This window comes from Alosa sapidissima, chromosome 12 (assembly GCF_018492685.1).
Source record: "Alosa sapidissima isolate fAloSap1 chromosome 12, fAloSap1.pri, whole genome shotgun sequence".
Taxonomy (NCBI): Eukaryota; Metazoa; Chordata; class Actinopteri; order Clupeiformes; family Clupeidae; genus Alosa; species Alosa sapidissima.
The window spans coordinates 29878212-29895229 of record NC_055968.1 but is presented as its reverse complement, the minus strand read 5'-3'; the positions used below and the strand labels follow the sequence as shown (position 1 = coordinate 29895229).

The 17018-nt window shown below is 48.1% G+C and overlaps 1 protein-coding gene across 2 annotated transcripts in view; it reads right to left on the bottom strand.

Annotated features, from left to right (window-relative positions):
* tprb (translocated promoter region b, nuclear basket protein) overlaps nt 1–17018 on the bottom strand; it is a 33814-nt gene that overhangs the window by 11523 nt on the left and 5273 nt on the right. For both annotated transcript variants that reach the window (XM_042111583.1, XM_042111582.1), the window contains exons 12-37: nt 16903–17018; nt 16521–16628; nt 15394–15623; nt 14747–14910; nt 14120–14256; nt 13359–13507; nt 12943–13105; nt 12517–12651; nt 11586–11726; nt 11108–11279; nt 10532–10698; nt 9727–9879; nt 9348–9464; nt 8860–9063; nt 7411–7595; nt 6808–6955; nt 6201–6338; nt 5882–6013; nt 5495–5625; nt 5138–5348; nt 4096–4242; nt 2880–3057; nt 2165–2361; nt 1859–1932; nt 1572–1765; nt 881–1168 (exon numbers count right to left, since the gene is read on the bottom strand). The exon at nt 16903–17018 is cut by the window's right edge and continues 82 nt beyond it. In XM_042111583.1, the coding sequence (XP_041967517.1) occupies nt 881–1168; nt 1572–1765; nt 1859–1932; nt 2165–2361; nt 2880–3057; nt 4096–4242; nt 5138–5348; nt 5495–5625; nt 5882–6013; nt 6201–6338; nt 6808–6955; nt 7411–7595; nt 8860–9063; nt 9348–9464; nt 9727–9879; nt 10532–10698; nt 11108–11279; nt 11586–11726; nt 12517–12651; nt 12943–13105; nt 13359–13507; nt 14120–14256; nt 14747–14910; nt 15394–15623; nt 16521–16628; nt 16903–17018 (4179 nt within the window). The remainder of the gene's footprint in view (nt 1–880; nt 1169–1571; nt 1766–1858; nt 1933–2164; nt 2362–2879; nt 3058–4095; nt 4243–5137; nt 5349–5494; nt 5626–5881; nt 6014–6200; nt 6339–6807; nt 6956–7410; nt 7596–8859; nt 9064–9347; nt 9465–9726; nt 9880–10531; nt 10699–11107; nt 11280–11585; nt 11727–12516; nt 12652–12942; nt 13106–13358; nt 13508–14119; nt 14257–14746; nt 14911–15393; nt 15624–16520; nt 16629–16902) is intronic.

The window sequence follows — 17018 nt, the reverse complement described above, 5'->3', positions numbered from 1 at the left end:
AAGAGGAATATAAAATCATCTGTTAGAAATTGAGCTTAATGCCTTAATTAAAAAAATGAGTAAAAATACAACCATTAAGGACACCAATTTTCTTAGTGAATGAAGAATGTATCGTAAATAAATAAATGTTCAGGGGCAATAAGTATTTGACCCATATGTTAAATTCCCATAGAGGCAGGCAGATATTTTATTTTTAAAGGCCACTTATTTCATGGATCCAGGATACTTATGCATCCTGATAAAGTTCCCTTGGCCTTTGGAATTCAAATAGCCCCACATCATCACATACCCTTCACCATTCCTAGAGATTGGCATGGTGTGTTTTTTCAGTTAGCCTATTAGCTAGTTTGATTTGCATTGAACTCAATGAGCAACACTAAATGAATGATGATCCGTAATGGTCATCCGATAGCCTAGTCATATGGGTAGACATTCAGTGTGTTTGAAATAATTAATTCAATAATATTTTCCATCTTTGCAGAGGAAAAAATGTTTGTAAAGGGAATTAAAAAGCCTGTCTCATATAGAAGCCTGTCTCTAATACTAGCCGGTGCAGTTTGGCGATTTGGGAAAATAAAAGCCCGGGCTATTATTTGGAGTTTTACGGTATGTGAATATATGTGATGCGATCTAGGAAAACACACCACATGGTGCAGCAACATCCAAAATTTTGGGAGGATGGTATCCTGGATTTTGCTAGGAGACAGTGTCCAGAATGTTGCTAGGATGGTATCAGAATATTAAATTGGTGAAATTTCACCAGAGAGGGTAAAAAGGGAGCAAAAATCAAGGATTTTTGAGTGAATCATGTGGTGGGTTTCCCTAGATCGCATCACATATGAGTATTATGAAAGAAGAGAGTAGATATAGATCATATTACCTGTGCCAAACACTGCCGTGGAGGTGGAGGGCCTCTCCACCTGTGAACTGGGCGTGGCCTCCATCATGACGGTGGCGGGCGGCGGCTCCTGATTGGCCGGCTCGCTGGGGGGCACGGCCTGCTGGGTGGGCTGGACGAAGGCGGTGGCCTGGTTCTGGTTCTGGCTCTGGGGGTTGGTCATCATTGAGGAGGCCAGCGAGGAGGACTGCACGTTGGGGCTGGTGGAGCGCACCGTGCCACTGGCACTGCCGTACATGTGCTCCACCGGACCCTCGCTGGACGGCTGGGCTGCAGGGAGGAAGAGGAGGAGGAGGAAGGGGAAGAGGAGGAGGAAGAGTAGGAAGAGGAGGAGGAGGAAGAGAAAGATGATGAAGAGTAGTAGGAAGAGGAGGAAGATGAGGAGGAAGAGAAAGATGATGAAGAGTAGGAAGAGGAGGAGGAAGATGATGAGGTAGAGGAGGAGGAGGATGATGAGGAGGAAGATGAGGAGTAGAAGGAGGAAGAGGATGAGGAAGAGGAGGAGAATGAGGATGTTTATGTGCAAGGAGGAATCAGAAGAAAATGCTTTTGACTGCAGTCACAGAAAACAGATGCCCATCGGAGGTCTGCTGTATAACGATGTATGACCGTGACTACAAACTGCGCACACCAGGGCACACATTTGGCTACTGCACGATAACCGATAACTCACCCTCCTGGGTCTCCTGGGTGGTGGGCATGACCGTGGCGGTGGGAGTGGGCGTGGGCACAGGAGCCGGGGTGATCATTGGCCGGATGCTGGCGCGGGGGGTGGGCTTGTTGCCCTGGCTGGGCGCAGGCTTGCTGGGCGTGGCCACCACTGGAGTGGGCTTGATGTTGGCCGTGGGGGGCTCCGAGGAGCTGGCGCTAAGAGACAAGTGATACCTCAGTTATTATGGGGTTGAAACCCTGTGTGTGTGTGTGTGTGTGTGTGTGTGTGTGTGTGTCTTTCGTATGTACCTTCCGCGATCTGCTGCAGGGGTGGGCTTCAAGGTTTTTGGTCTCTGCTCAGTGGTCCGCTGCTGTTCAGGCACCTAAAATGAATGATATATTTAGTGATCATGTACATTATTAACCATTGGACTTCAGGTGTGAGGGTGTGTGTGTGTGTGTGTGTGTGTGTGTGTGTGTGACAGGCCCATGTGTTGCTCCATGAGAGAAGTGCTGGGCCAAGCCAGGTGTGGGAGCGTGAGCGCGCAGACGTGTGTGCAAGCGTATGTGTCGCTGTGTGTGTGTGTGTGCGTGTGTGTGTGTGTGAGTGAGTACCTTGCTGGGTCCGGGTTCGGCGGGTTCCTCGCGGGGCTCGGTGTGGCGGTCGTGCTGCTCGCGGAGGTCCCGCAGCTCGCGCTCCTGCCTCGACAGGCGGCCCTCGTACTGCGAGCGGAGCGCGCTCACACGCACCTCCAGCTCCTCCCGCTGCTGACGCAGCTCCTCCATCTCCTTCTGGAGCGCCTCCTTCTCTCCTGGGGGCAGGGGTGGGGATGAAGGGACAAAGGTTAAAAGGTCAGAAGGTCAGGGGCTGCAATCACAGTCCCCGCCTAATGCAGGTTGAGACTGAAATATTCACAAACTGACCATGCTGGACTCTTCAAACTTGTATATGTATGAAAATATGTACAGTGCATACGTACAAGTGAATTCTTCATTTTCTTCTTTTTTTTTTTTTTTTATATACACACACATTTTAAAAATATTTTATAAAAATCTCAAACAAACTTTTTTTAAGTTTTCATTATGGGGTATTATGTGTAGAATTTTGAGGGGAAAAATTTATTTAAACCATTTTGGAATAAGGCTGTAACATAACATCTGGAAAAAGTGACACGCTGTGAATACTTTCCGTATACACTATATGTATAAGTGTACAAGTAATGTACTAGCACAGATAACCATGAGCACTGTGTGTGTGTGTGTGTCTGCAACCATGAGCACTGTGTGTGTGTGTGTGTGTGTGTGTGTGTGTGTCTGCCCAGCGCCTCACCGATGACCTGGCGGATCTTTGAGCGGGCTGCAATCATGGCCTTCTTGGTGCGCTCCTCCTTCTCAGTCACCTGGTGGCGCAGCGCCTCCTCCTGGCTGCTCTTCTCCTGCACCTCCTGCCTCAGCCGAGTCAGCTCCTCCTGCGCCGCACGCGCCTCCGCCTCCCGCTCGCCCACCGTCTGGCACACACACACACACACACACAGAAACACACACACACACACACAGAAACACACACACAACACACAACACACACACAGAAACACACACCACACACAAAAGATTTACTACCATGCAGGATGTTCCACAGATGCTCCATCAATGCTTTAGTAAACATGCCTGCGGCCACATCTCATTTATAACAATATGTCCATTTGGCATTCACATATACATTTCCAAAGTCGGGCTGTGCCCAAAATATCAATAATGCATTATGTATTTATACATAAATTTAATTTAAGATCTCTGTGGGCCTTAATTGATGTGTTTTTAAGTTGTGCGATCCAAAAGACTTTGCCTTTACTGTTATATAGAATTATTCAGAACAGCTGTGAACTGTTTCGCCGCTTATTATTATTCAGACACAATGCGTATTGATACACATCATATCGTGAAGTTAGGCAACACCCAACCCTTCTGCCAAGTGTTCCATCTGAAAAGACAAAAGGGGAGCTGGAGCGCTACAGGTATCCCTTGTATCCTCTGGTGCTCTTGGAAGGGTTAAAAGTTCATAAAGCAGTTTGGAAAAAGATTTCCAGGTCCAGGCACTCAGTAGGATGCAAAAAAATGATAATTTATTATTAGGGACTAAACCATTAAAAAACACCAACGCGTGTCGGCTCACCAGCCTTCATCAGGGTACTATAGACCCTTTCAACAATAAAAACAAAAACAATGCTTGAACGTTCTATTTGGGCCCCAATCTACTTCCTTTGCATTAAGATAACATATGGAATGTTAAAAAGGAAGTCTTGTGGGGCCAACTATGATGCTGATAATGGAACTCTCTTGAAAGGGTCTATATGTTCTATCTGAAAGCTTGCCCTAAGGAAGAGGAAGAGGAAGAGTATGGGTGTCTTTCTAGGGCTTTTCTGGACCTTGTGGTGGTAAAGTGGCCTTTAGGGTGAAAAGTCATTTTTTGTTGCACTCTAGGCACTCACAAGACATACACGGACGGACACACACACACACACACAGTTTCTTTGTGTTAGCCCCACCTTGTTGAGGGTCTCCAGCTGTGCCTCCAGCTGGGTGGTGCGGGCCTGGCTCTGGGTCTGAGATTCTTTGACCGTCTGCAGCTCCTGGGTCAGGGCCTGCATGGCCTCTGGGTCTGGAGCCGGGGTCGCTGCTGCCGCCGCCACCATCTACAGAATGCACAGAAACACACACACACACACACACACACAAAGAGAGAGTCAGCACAAATGAACAGATTTCAAGCAGACAAATATTACATGGCTGAGAAAGAGATCCAAGCTTGTTCACTGAATCCACTACTATATAACCTATTGGACTCTACAGAACTACAAAGTAATTCCAAATAGACAATTCGCCAAGAAATCATGGATTTGAAGTTAGTTTTTTCCTTTCCGTCGGGCATACTCAAGCCATCCAACAGGGAGACGCAGTGCAGCAATAGGGTCACCATCCTGCACCACATGCAGTGCTCACAGGTTTGAGTCTAATCTAAGGTCATTTCCCAGAAGTTCCAGTTCTATTGGTCATATGCAATTTTTAGAGTACAATGTACTATAAAGTGCAATACTTCCTGCCCTTGGACCTCTCTCAGCCCATAATAACCACAGTGTTTCCTCTATGTTGATTTGGTAGTGGCGGCCCCCCACGGTTTATTTTTCTTCCCCCACGGTATCAGAAATGGGGCAGACGTACAATAGTCGCAGTTGCCTTTCAAAATTCATTGTGCAGACCTGTTGTAGATTCTCCAAATATACAGCTCAATCACAACTGAAAATAATGCCTCATTGTGTGTGAATAGAGGTGAATACATATAATTGTTTGTGTTGCAGCGAAGTGTCAGTTGTCAGTTCCGTGGGACGGGGTGGTTCGGACAGGCCTGCCCCCACTGCTTAAAAAAAAATCCTAGAGGAAACACTGAACAATCATAATAAATAATATATAAATAAATAATAATAAAAAATGTACAGTACCATCTTAAGACACAAGTTAATAATAATAAAAATACTACTCCCCATATCCCTCTCCCGTCTGGCTGACAGACAGACATTACTGGGATCTTACCTTGTCGTGCTCCTCCTTCAGCTCCTCGTACTGGGTCTTGTAGCGGCGGCCGATCTTCTTGACCTGTGTGATGGTCTTGAGCTTCTCCTGGAGGTCGTGGTTCTTAGCGTCCAGCTCGCGCTTGGCTCCGTCCCGCTCGGACGTCAGCTTGCCCAGGTTCTCCCGCAGAGCGTTCAGCTGCGACTGCAGTGATGTCACTGTGCCACTGCTCCTACACACACACAGGGCCAGACAGGACTCAGAAGACATGCCCGATGTAACATACTGCGTTCTGAGATTGGGTGTATGTACTGACTGGGAGTTGGGTGTATGTACTGTGTGTGTGTGTGTGTGTGCGCGTGCGCATGGGTGCCTGACCTGGTAGCATCTGCCTTGAGTTTGCTGTTCTCCTCAGTGAGCTGCTGGATGCGTTTGACATTTGTGTCTCTCTCGGTGTGCAGGCGCTTGTACTCCTCGGGGTCTGTGTCCTTCTGCTGGCTCAACAGATGCTACACACACACACACACACACACACACACACACACACACACACACATTAAACAATTCATTCAGACAATCAGCAATTTTACCACATCATGGAAGGTTTAAAAATGTATTGGCTTAACAAGGCACATTCTTCATTGATAATACTAGTCTTTCATGACACTGCTTGTTTTCGTTGAATTCGTGTGTGTATGTGTCACAATTTTCTATCTTGTGATTGCACGTGCGCGCGCACGTGTGTGTGTACACACACACACTCACCTGTGTGCGGGCTTTCCAGCGCTTGATGTCCTCCTCCAGGAGCTTCTTCTCGGCCTGCAGCATCCCACTCTTCTCACTCAGCTCTGCGTTGGACTCCTGGATGGGCAAGAGGTCTTGCTCCAGCTTACGCACCTGCAACACACACACACACAGTTAATTTTCCCAAAGCCCCTTTTTCTCCCCATGTTTGGATCATTCATTCAGCAAATAAAAGTCAAAGCTTTAGAAGCTGAACTAATAAAGTAGCCTCAGCCTCTGAATAGCTTCAGACCTGGACTTGGTCTCTCACACAACCCCACACACACACACACACACACACCTTGGCTTGTGTCTGCTCCAGCTCCAGCTGCAGGTGGTCCTTCTCCTCCCGGAGATGCTTGTTGCTCTCCACCAGCACGTTCATGGTCTGCGTCTTCTTCATCAGATCCTCGTGCTGCGCCAGCGTCCGCGCAGTCACCTGCACCCGGGGGTCAGAGGTCACTGCTCACATCTCAACATGCACGCAGCCCAGACCCAACAGGCAGCCTTTCACTGACAGCTGCCTGTGAACGATCACCACTAAAGTCAACCCAGGATCACTTTTGACTTACTATAAGGCAATACACATCCCGCCTTTCAGCCTTCAGAATGAGTGCTGTCTTTAAAGTACTACTAACATGTCTGCTTTTTTTAATAATATAATCCAGTTAATTCAACTATCATTTTCCAGTGATTTCAGATTTACATATCTTCCAACACTGAAAGGAAACCCACTCTGCACTGACTTAACCAGCATTCAACAAGCAGGCCCCTGATTTTGTGGCCCTGCTACTAGGCAGCCCCTGGTTCAACCTCAGGGGTCTGGGAGCTACTGTGTGTGTGTGTGTGTGTGTGTGTGTGTGTGTGTGTGTGTGTGTGTGTGTGTGTGTGTGCTGCTCGCTGCTCACCTGCATCTTCTCCCTCTCTGCGTTCAGGCTGTCCTGCAGCTCCTTCAGCTCGTGCTCCAGCTGCTGCACGCGCAGACGCTGACGCAGGCTCTCCGACTGCGCAATCTCGTAACGCGTCTCGGCGATCTCCTTCTCCTTGCGCACAAACCTGAAAGAGAGAGAGAATGAGAGGAGGAGAAAGAGAGGGGGGGGGGGGGGGGGGGGGGGGGGAGATCGTTACACTCAGTTTCATTTATGTATTTTGCATAATCCATTTGCTTGCCTCGACTGTCACTTGGGGTCGGCTGATGTAAACATACTAAAACAGTGACGTGACTACATTGAAACGTGAAAATACTGCATAACTATAGTGAAGACAGAATAAAATAGTAAGGAGGAGAAAGCAGGGTAAAGAAGGAGTGGTCTGGCCCCAGCAGTGGCGCAACTGGCTGGGGCACCTGCAATGTACGCCGGCGACCCGGGTTCGATTCCCACCCAGTGGTCCTTTCCGGATCCCAGCCCTGCTCTCTCTCCCATTCGCTTTCTGTCACTCTCCTACCATTAAAGGCATAAAAAGCCCAAAAAAATTACTTAAAAAAAAAAAAATGGAGTGGTCTGACTTACTTGAGGATCTCCAGCACCTGCTCGTGGGACTTGTCCTCGCTGTTGGTGAGGTTGAAGGTGCTCTGGTTGCCAGCCTGCTGGGCATTGGTGGCCATCTTGGAGCTGAGAGTCTGGATCTGATCGTGCAGGAGGGTGTTCTGCTTCTGCAGCTCCTCCGAGCGCAACGCCTCCTTAGACTGCTCCTCCTGAGGAGCACAAAGACGGGGGAGGGAGGCCAAGATGGAGTCATTTCCAATCTCTTCTGGAACACTGAAAATCTACACGTAAATCTACACTTATACATTATCTACCATAAAGTCCCCTTCATCTATCTGGATGACTATAATCCACATGATAAACACTCTTCCTGAACTATCCTCTCGTCACTGACACAAATAAATCACACTGCTCTTTCAATTATAATTAGGAGTAAAAAGCCCTGTTCCTCTCCCACCCTCACACACAAGACTGTGTGTCATTTCAAATGGGTCGTCACAATCAAGCAACCAAATACATTCCAGCACACCTACCACTCATCCTCTAGCCTCCACCAAACACACACCCACCCACACACCTTGAGCATGCTACACACACACACACACACATCCAGCCACCCACCTTGAGCATGCAACACACACACATCCATCCACCCACCCACCCACCCACCCAGAGCATGCAACACACACACACACACACACCTTGAGCATGCAACACACACACACACACATCCACCCACCCACCCACCTTGAGGATGCAACACACACACACACACACACACATCCACCCACCCACCCACACACCTTGAGCATGCTACACACACACACACATCCAGCCACCCACCTTGAGCATGCAACACACACACATCCATCCACCCACCCACCCACCCACCCAGAGCATGCAACACACACACACACCTTGAGCATGCAACACACACACACACACACATCCACCCACCCACCCACCTTGAGGATGCAACACACACACACACACACACACACATCCACCCACCCACCCACCTTGAGGATGCAACACACACACACACATCCACCCACCCACCCACCTTGAGGATGCAACACACACACACACACACACACACCTTGAGCATGCAACACACACACACATCCACCCACCCACCCACCTTGAGGATGCAACACACACACACACACACACACACACACCTTGAGCATGCAACACACACACATCCACCCACCCACCCACCTTGAGGATGCAACACACACACACACACACATCCACCCACCCACCTTGAGGATGCAACACACACACACACACACACACACACACACACACACACACACCTTGAGCATGCAACACACACACACATCCACCCACCCACCCACCTTGAGGATGCAACACACACACACACACACACACACACACACACACACCTTGAGCATGCAACACACCCACCCACACACCCACCTTGAGCATGCAACACACACACCCACCCACCTTGAGCATGCGCTCCTGCTCCTCCCAGGACACGCGGGCCTCCAGCAGCTGGGCGCTGGCCCTGTGGGCGCTCTCCTCCAGCTGCTGCCGGACATTACAGGCCTGCTGTGCCTGGGCCTTGGCTGTCTGCAGGGCCTGCACGTCCGCAGCGTGCAGCAACACCTCCTGCTCGTACTTGGACTGCGCCTCTGCCGCCAGACGTGCCTGCACACGGACACACAAACAGAGAGACACACGACACACACACACACACACGAGTACATGAACAAATGCATTCAGTAATCACCCATGCCAGTACACAGCATTCACCCCCATGAGTATTCACCACATGATGACTGGCATAAATACATACTTCCTGCACATATGACTATGTTATAGAATACCATATACAAAATATGAGATGGGCTTGACCAAGACCAAGATATGCTTAAAGTGAATACCCCACCTAAAACACACACACACACAAACAGACATTCCGACAGACTCACCTGCTCCCGGCAGTCCTGAATGGCCTGCTGTTCTTGAGAGGTTGCTGTTTTTGCCCTCTCCTGTGCCTTCTCCAGGTCAGCCTTCATGCTGGTTATGGTCTTCTTCAGCTCAGTCACCTGAAACACACACACACACACTTGAAAACAGTCCAAACCCTTATTACTGCTTTGGAAATAAACCAAACTCAGCATCAGCACCCAGAGTCTGGATTCTACTTTGGCACTTCCTGATCTGCAGTTAAAACACACTACTTTATACACTGAAAAAAAAAAAAAAAAATGAGTGCGCTGCTCTTGTTCATCGAATCTCATGCTGCAGAGACAACACCTGTACTTGTGGACCATTATAGACCTTTTAACTGGTCAGCAGGGTCCGTACCTGCTGCTCAATGGCGGTTACGGCCTTGTTCTTGTCTCCCTGCACGCTCTTGCTGATGCGCTCGGCCTCCTGAAGCTTCGCCTCCAGCCGCTTGCGCTCTTCTTCCGCCGTCTTCAGACGCGCCTCCACAGACGCCTGGGCCTGGGCGGTCACCTGAGGGAGCAGAGAGAGGAGGAGAGAGAACGAGAGACAGAGATATAGACAGACAGACAGAGTTAGATACAGATAGACAGACAGACAGAGAGCAATAGAGACAGACAGACAGAGAGAGATAGATAGATAGATACAGACAGACAGACAGACATAAATAGATACAGACAGACAGAGAGCAATAGAGACAGACAGACAGAGAGAGATAGATAGATAGATACAGACAGACATAAATAGATACAGACAGCGATAGATAGAGACAGACAGACAGACAGACAGACAGACAGACAGACAGACAGACAGACAGACAGACAGACAGAGACAGACAGACAGAGAGAGAGAGAGAGAGAGAGAGAGATAGATAGATAGATAGATAGATACAGACAGACATAAATAGATACAGACAGACAGACAGACAGAGAGAGATAGAGACAGAGAGAGAGAGAGATAGATAGATAGATAGATAGATAGATAGATAGATACAGACAGACATAAATAGATACAGACAGACAGACAGAGAGAGATAGAGACAGAGAGACAGACAATGAGTGAATGAGTCAATTGAGAAGCGCTCTATGGTTTTGTTGGTGTCTAATTAATGCTGATGGTCAGCGCTGGTTTGTGGTGTGTGTAGTGTGTGGCGTCCCATGCGGACCTCCTTCTCCTTCTCCAGGGACTCCTCCAGGCTCATGCACATGGTGCGATACTGCTCCCTGCTGGCGGCGCTGGTCTGCAGCTGCTCCTTAAGCTCCTCCAGCTCGGACTCCGCCTGCCGCAAGCGGCCACGCAGCTCCTCCATCTCCATCTGAACACCTGACGGCACTGCACCGTGCACACACACACACACACACACAGAGACACACACACAGAGACACACACACAGAGACACACACACAGAGACACACAGACAGTAAGAGGGGTGCAGGAGTACTTCTCATAAACTAACAATACAGATCAGAAATAGCAGAGTCCCAAACCCTAAGACACATTGAAAACACTCTGATAAGCATATGTGCTGTCATATATGCAATCAGAGCCATCACACCTGATCTCAGAAAAGCATTAAAAATATTTATTTGAAAATGTTAAATTACATAATAAAATATATTATCAATTTCTATTGAACTTCACTGCCATTAACTACATCACACGGACAGGATTTCCTCAGGAAGTAAACTACCCCTGCGCGCGCGTGTGTGTGTGTGTGTGTGTGTGTGTAAATGTCTCTAACCTCCCGAGGTTCCGGATGCGTCCTGGGCCTTGGGCGAGGGCAGGCTCTCCCTGGAGTTCTGCTGCATGCGCAAGGTGGACAGCTCCAGCTGAGCGGCCGTCAGCTGCTCGCGTGTGCGCTGGTGCTGCGCCTGCTGCACCTCCAGCTGACGCTTCGCCTCCAACTGCTGCACCTGGGGACGAGAGAGAGAGAGAGAGGGTCAGCGGAAAATACTGACCTATACAGGAGGTAGCGAAGGATGTGAAACGTGGATGTGAGAGTACTGCAATGAGGAGAAAGGAGAAAAAAGAAACACACATACACAGACAGACACAGACAAATATTGTTTTTTTGGAAACGGTATAGATAGAAAGGAGAAAGGTAGTTGGGAGGGCCATAGAAGTTGAATAGACAGTACTGATAGAGGAGGGATTCTGAACAAACAAAGCCTTAGTTCTCAGGACCGGCTGGTCGTAGCGTCGCGGGGCGGTGTGCTTACGTCGTGGTTACGGCTGAGCATGTGCCTCTGCTCCACCTCCTGCTCCAGCCTCTTCTGCAGCTGGGCGATCTCCCGCTCCTGCTTCTCGATCTGGTTATTCAGGTGTTGCCGAGTCTCCATCTCCGAGCGCTCCAGAGTGGTCTGGACAGACACAAGCAGGTGTTTATACACACACACACACACACACACACACACACACACACACACACACCAGATCAAGGTTCACACTTTAAGTCAAATGTAAAATTCCATGACTTTTCCCCGACAAAAAAAAAAAAGAATTTCCATGTCATACTATATAATGAATGATACAACATACCGACCAAAAATTTCAGAGCAGCTGCTTAGCGTTCATGAACGAGCAGGAAATGAATAAATGAGCGTTAAATAAACAAAGTTGGGCTAATCTCAACTCAACAGTAAAGCTAATAAGATACACCAATTGTGCATGGACATATATTTGTATTAATATATTTTGGAAAGTAAAATTTAAACAGCTACAACAAAATTCCCTGATATTCCATGTCTGGAATAGACTTTCCAAAATTCCATGATATTTCAGAAATTCCATGACCCGTGGGAACCCTGCCAGATATATCTACATGGGTGAAATATTTGCAACCCAAGCAAATGCTGAAAAGGGAAGTAAGCTCATCATTAGGGTATTAGGGTAAAGCCCTAAAATGAAATAAACACCTAAATGTGTAAATCAGACTTTTTTGTTGTAATACTGCAGTGTGAAAGAATACATGCTAAGGTAGCAAGCCCAAAATCTCGAAATTAGCCAGTGCATGAAAAAACGATGTTTTCACCTGCCATGTCTCCCTTTAAGTCTCCAGCAGAGCAGCTTGTGTGTGTTGCTGTGATCAATGAACATAAACTGTCTGTTTGGCTGGGCCTGACCTCATGGGTGACGGATGGTCTAGCGTACCTGGATGGCCTGCAGATTGGTGAGCAGCAGGCTCTGTCCTCTCTGCTGAGTGCAGATGGACTCCTTCTCCTGGGTGAGCCGCGTCTCTGACAGCTTTAGCAGCTCCTTCTCCTTACGAAGAGACTCCAGACGCGACTGCATGCCACACAGAGACAAGAGACACACACACACACACACACACACACACACACACAATAAACTACTGCTCACACATCACACATGTCCATTTCCAACCTCTGGTGAGAGAATCGTACTGCTGAGGTTATCATTTAACAAATCAAGTATTTATTTTTAGGTGTATGCATTGTCTTGCCAGGTAGAATTCAAGATCTCTGAGGTTTTTCAAACACTAACTTCAAACTACCAATGCCATTGTGCGCTCTCAAATGTGCAGTCAAATATACAGACAACAACGAAACCCCTCACCTCAGCCATGTTAATTTTCTCGTTGGCGATGTTGAGTTCCTGGGTGAGGGTGTTGACGGCATGCTCGTGTTTCTGGGCGACTGCTGCCATCTTCTGCTCTTTCTCCCTCAGTGTAGAGATCTCCTTCCTGTAGCCCTCCACATTATCCTGCAGCATCTCATACCTGCGCAACACACACACACACACACACACACACACAGGTTTAACTAAGCACTAAAACCAACACATTGCCAGTAACAGCCTGAAAATCCTTTTAGTGATAACAGCCTACAACTCATTTTATGATCAATTTTATGATATAGTATGAGAATCCACACAACTCTGTCTTAGAAACTCTAAATACCTACAGAACTATGCTATCAGAGAGTCATAGCCTGCTAGACAGTGTGGTCAGTGGTGTGTTGGCTTGTGCTGACCGTTTGGAGGCGAACTCCAGCTGGGTGGAGATCTTGGCGTTCTGTGAGCGCAGCTCAGAGATCTGCTCCTGCAGCTTCTCATTCTGGTCTGATAGCATTCGCTCACTCTCCACACGCTCCTTCTTATAGGCTCCAAACACCTCCTGCAGCTGCACACACACACACGCACGCACACACAAAGGTTACTTAACACCTAAAGAAACAAACAGACATACCAACATTTGACTTATTTGTGGCGGCCCACCACAATATCAACACTGACCACCACAAAATTATTTTCTATGTTGTACTAATTTATATGAGATGAAATCCTTTCATTTCATCTCTCTCTCTCTAATTTAGTTATTATGTGCAAGCATATAAGAAGCAGTATCCCTATGCTAACATTAGAATACTGTTGAGTTATTGAGGTTAGCACACTATAACGTTACAGCTACTCTACTTGTCATTATCGACTTTCGTGCAAGGCACGTATTACTGTAGGCTATTCATTTTATTGACTCCGACACAGAATGTTTGGTCAACACACCCCCCCCACCTCCTTCACCTACCACCACAAATACAATTCAATTCTGTGGGAAACACTGCATACACATATTCAACTTGTGTAGTCTCAAACATCTGTCTGATAAACCTGACATTAACTGGGATTATCACAAACTAAGAGCACCGGAGATGCTCCGGACGGGTGGACGATTTAGAGTACTAGCATAATGGTGTTCCCTTAGTGACACTGATGCACCTCTGAATCAGAAGCCTACCTGTTTGAGAGCAGCCTTGGCCTCCACCACCTCGGTGGACTCGGGCAGAGTGATGGCCGTGGGCGTTCCTGTGGTGGGTGTGGCCGCTGGCGAGCGGCGTGGCGTGGAGGTCAGAGACATCTCGTCTCCTGCAGCACCTGAGACAGGTCAAAGGGCAAAGATCAGGGGTCACATCACCCCCAGTCTACAGGCTGTGCGACACATGCTGATCTGACTGATGCTGATCTGAAGTGTGTGTATGTGTGTGGTGATTTAGACTCAGATTTAAATTTCCAAATTTAGGGGTGGCTGGGTCTTCTTCAGGCAAAATTGATGTTTGCCTGAAGAAGACCCAGCAGGGTCGAAACGTTGCCTTTTGTACATTAAATATATGGGAGTCTATGTAAAGCAGTGTTGCGGACATTATATATTTTTTCACTTGAGTAGGGTTTTTTTTTGTCCTGCACCTGCCAGAAGGTGGGATGTGCACACAATAACTTTTTGTTGAATGTGTGTGGTGATTGCCATGAGAGTGTTGGTGTGGGTAGTAGCTCTCATCACTAAGTGTGTATGCATTTCTGACATATCGCACGCTGTGCTTGACTGACACACACGTCCTGCATTGGTGTGGTGTGGCGTGGATGTTACCTGGCTGAGGTAGCGAGACGCCAGTGGCCTGTGCCAGAAGCATGCGGTACATGTCTCTCTGGCGCACGATGGACTCGGCAAGCTGCAGCTGCATGGTCCTCTGCTCCCTCAACTGCTCCAGCTCACTCTGGGCCTTCTCCAGGCTGGTTTCCAGCTCACAGCGCCTGTAGAGAGAGAGAGAGAGAGAGAGAGAGAGAGAGAGAGAGAGAGAGAGGGAGAGGGAGAGGGAAGGAGAGAGAGGGAGGGAAGGAGAGCGAGAGAAAGAGAGAGAGGGAGAGAGAGAAAGAGAGAGGGAGGAGAGAGAGAAAGAGAGAGGGAGGGAGGGAGGGGGAGAGAGAGAGAGAGGAGGGAGGGAGAGAGAGAGGGAGGGAGGGAGGGAGGGAGAGGGGGAGAGAGAGAGAGAGCTCAGCAAGTTTGATTTGGCATGTATTTAAATAAGCATATATTTTCCTTATTTAACGTCAGCGTGGTTCCTTCCATAGAATCACAATCATACACACTCAATGTCTAATGGAGGTACTGTATGAGACGTTTTACTACACACTTTTTAGTGTTCATTTCTTCGCATCTCCCTTTCCCCTAATCTACATTTCTCCACCCTTAAATGCCCTCTCTCTTCCTCACACACAGACACACCCCCTCCTGACCTCTTGGAGGTGGTCTCTATCTCGTCGCGCTCCTGGGCCTCGCCGAGGTCACGCAGGGCCACCAAGAGGCGCTGGTTCTGCTGCTGCAGCTCCTCCACGCTGCGGAAAGTCACCAGGTGCTGCGAGATGACCTCAGAGGTGCTGCTCACGTCGGCCGAGCTGTCCGCCTCGTCGTCCCGCGAGACGTGGTTCCCACGCGCCTCCTCCAGCTCTATCAGCAGTATGCGCACCTGCGGTGGAGATATTGATATTTCGCAATGTCATTGTACTTTGCAGAGATAGTCTTGTGAGGGTGAAAGACCCATCACTCAAGTATCGAGCTTTGATGACAGACATGAGAAAATGGGAAATATTCAATGTGGCCTCGGAGTTGCCTTAACAATCGACAGTCTTAGGTCCATGTAAAGTGAGAGAGAGTAAAGGCCCATTCACACCAAGAACGATAACTATAAATAAATATTGTTCTCGTTAATACGAATGACGACGTTCACACATAAACTATAACGATAACGACATGAAGAACGATACCGTTGTGGATCACTTTCAGAGCGATTTAATAAGCTAATAGCCAATCAGAACCTATCGAATTCTAACCGTCACATTCATTAACACAAGGAGAGACTTTGTTTATCGTTGTTCAGTGTGAACGCTTTCATCGTTATGGTTATATAACCGGACCCTAGCCAGATGAATTTCGTTCCGCTATAGCTCCGCCTAGCTTCACTCACATCCATCTGGGACCTCTTCCATTGAGAGTGATTTCTGCAACCGACTTTATGGTTCAGCCAATCAGGACGCAGGGCGGGAGTTTCATAGATGTGACATAGCGTAGAAGCGACTGTGACACTGTTATTAGCGTCACGGGTTGGCTTCGATGTGAGTGGTTGAAGTAGCACGTGAATAGATGACGGACAAGTGGCTTATTCAATCATATGCAAGCATTTTTTGATTAGGCCCAGCCTTCTGAAGCAACACTTCAATGGATCGGTTCCAGATGGATGAGTGGAGCTAGGCGGAGCGAAATTCATCTGGCTAGGGTCAGGTTAATAGTTATAGTTCTTGTTATCGTTCTTGGTGTGAATAGGCCTTTATGCTGTGAAGTGATGGGCCTGAGAGGAAGAGTGTACCTGTTGGGAGAGATCAGAGAGCTGCTGCTCACAGCGCTTGTTTTCTCTGTCCAGCACAGAGGACCGCTTGTTGGCTTCGTCAGCCTCCTTCTGGAGTCGATGCACTTCCTGCAATAACAAGGCATATTGGACTAATACACATACAGCCAATCCATCTCCATTATAGGTACACATGCACTTTTCTGAGTTTTCTCTGCTCATATGCAAAGCACTTTACATCACATACGTGTATGATTTGTGCTATAAAACTAAACTTGCCAAACCTCAGTGATTGTTACATTTCCTAATCTGGACATAACACTATCTTCTTTTCACACAGCATACTATTATCCCATACAGAGACACGTTCTCACACACGTGCAGGTAAGGCAGGTGCGCTCACCTTGACGGCCTGCTCCAGTTTGGTGGAGAGGCTGGCCACGGACTTCTGCATGCGCTCGTGCTCGTCGCGCTGCCTCTTGAGGATGGGCGCCTTGGCCTCCACCTCCTGCACGATGT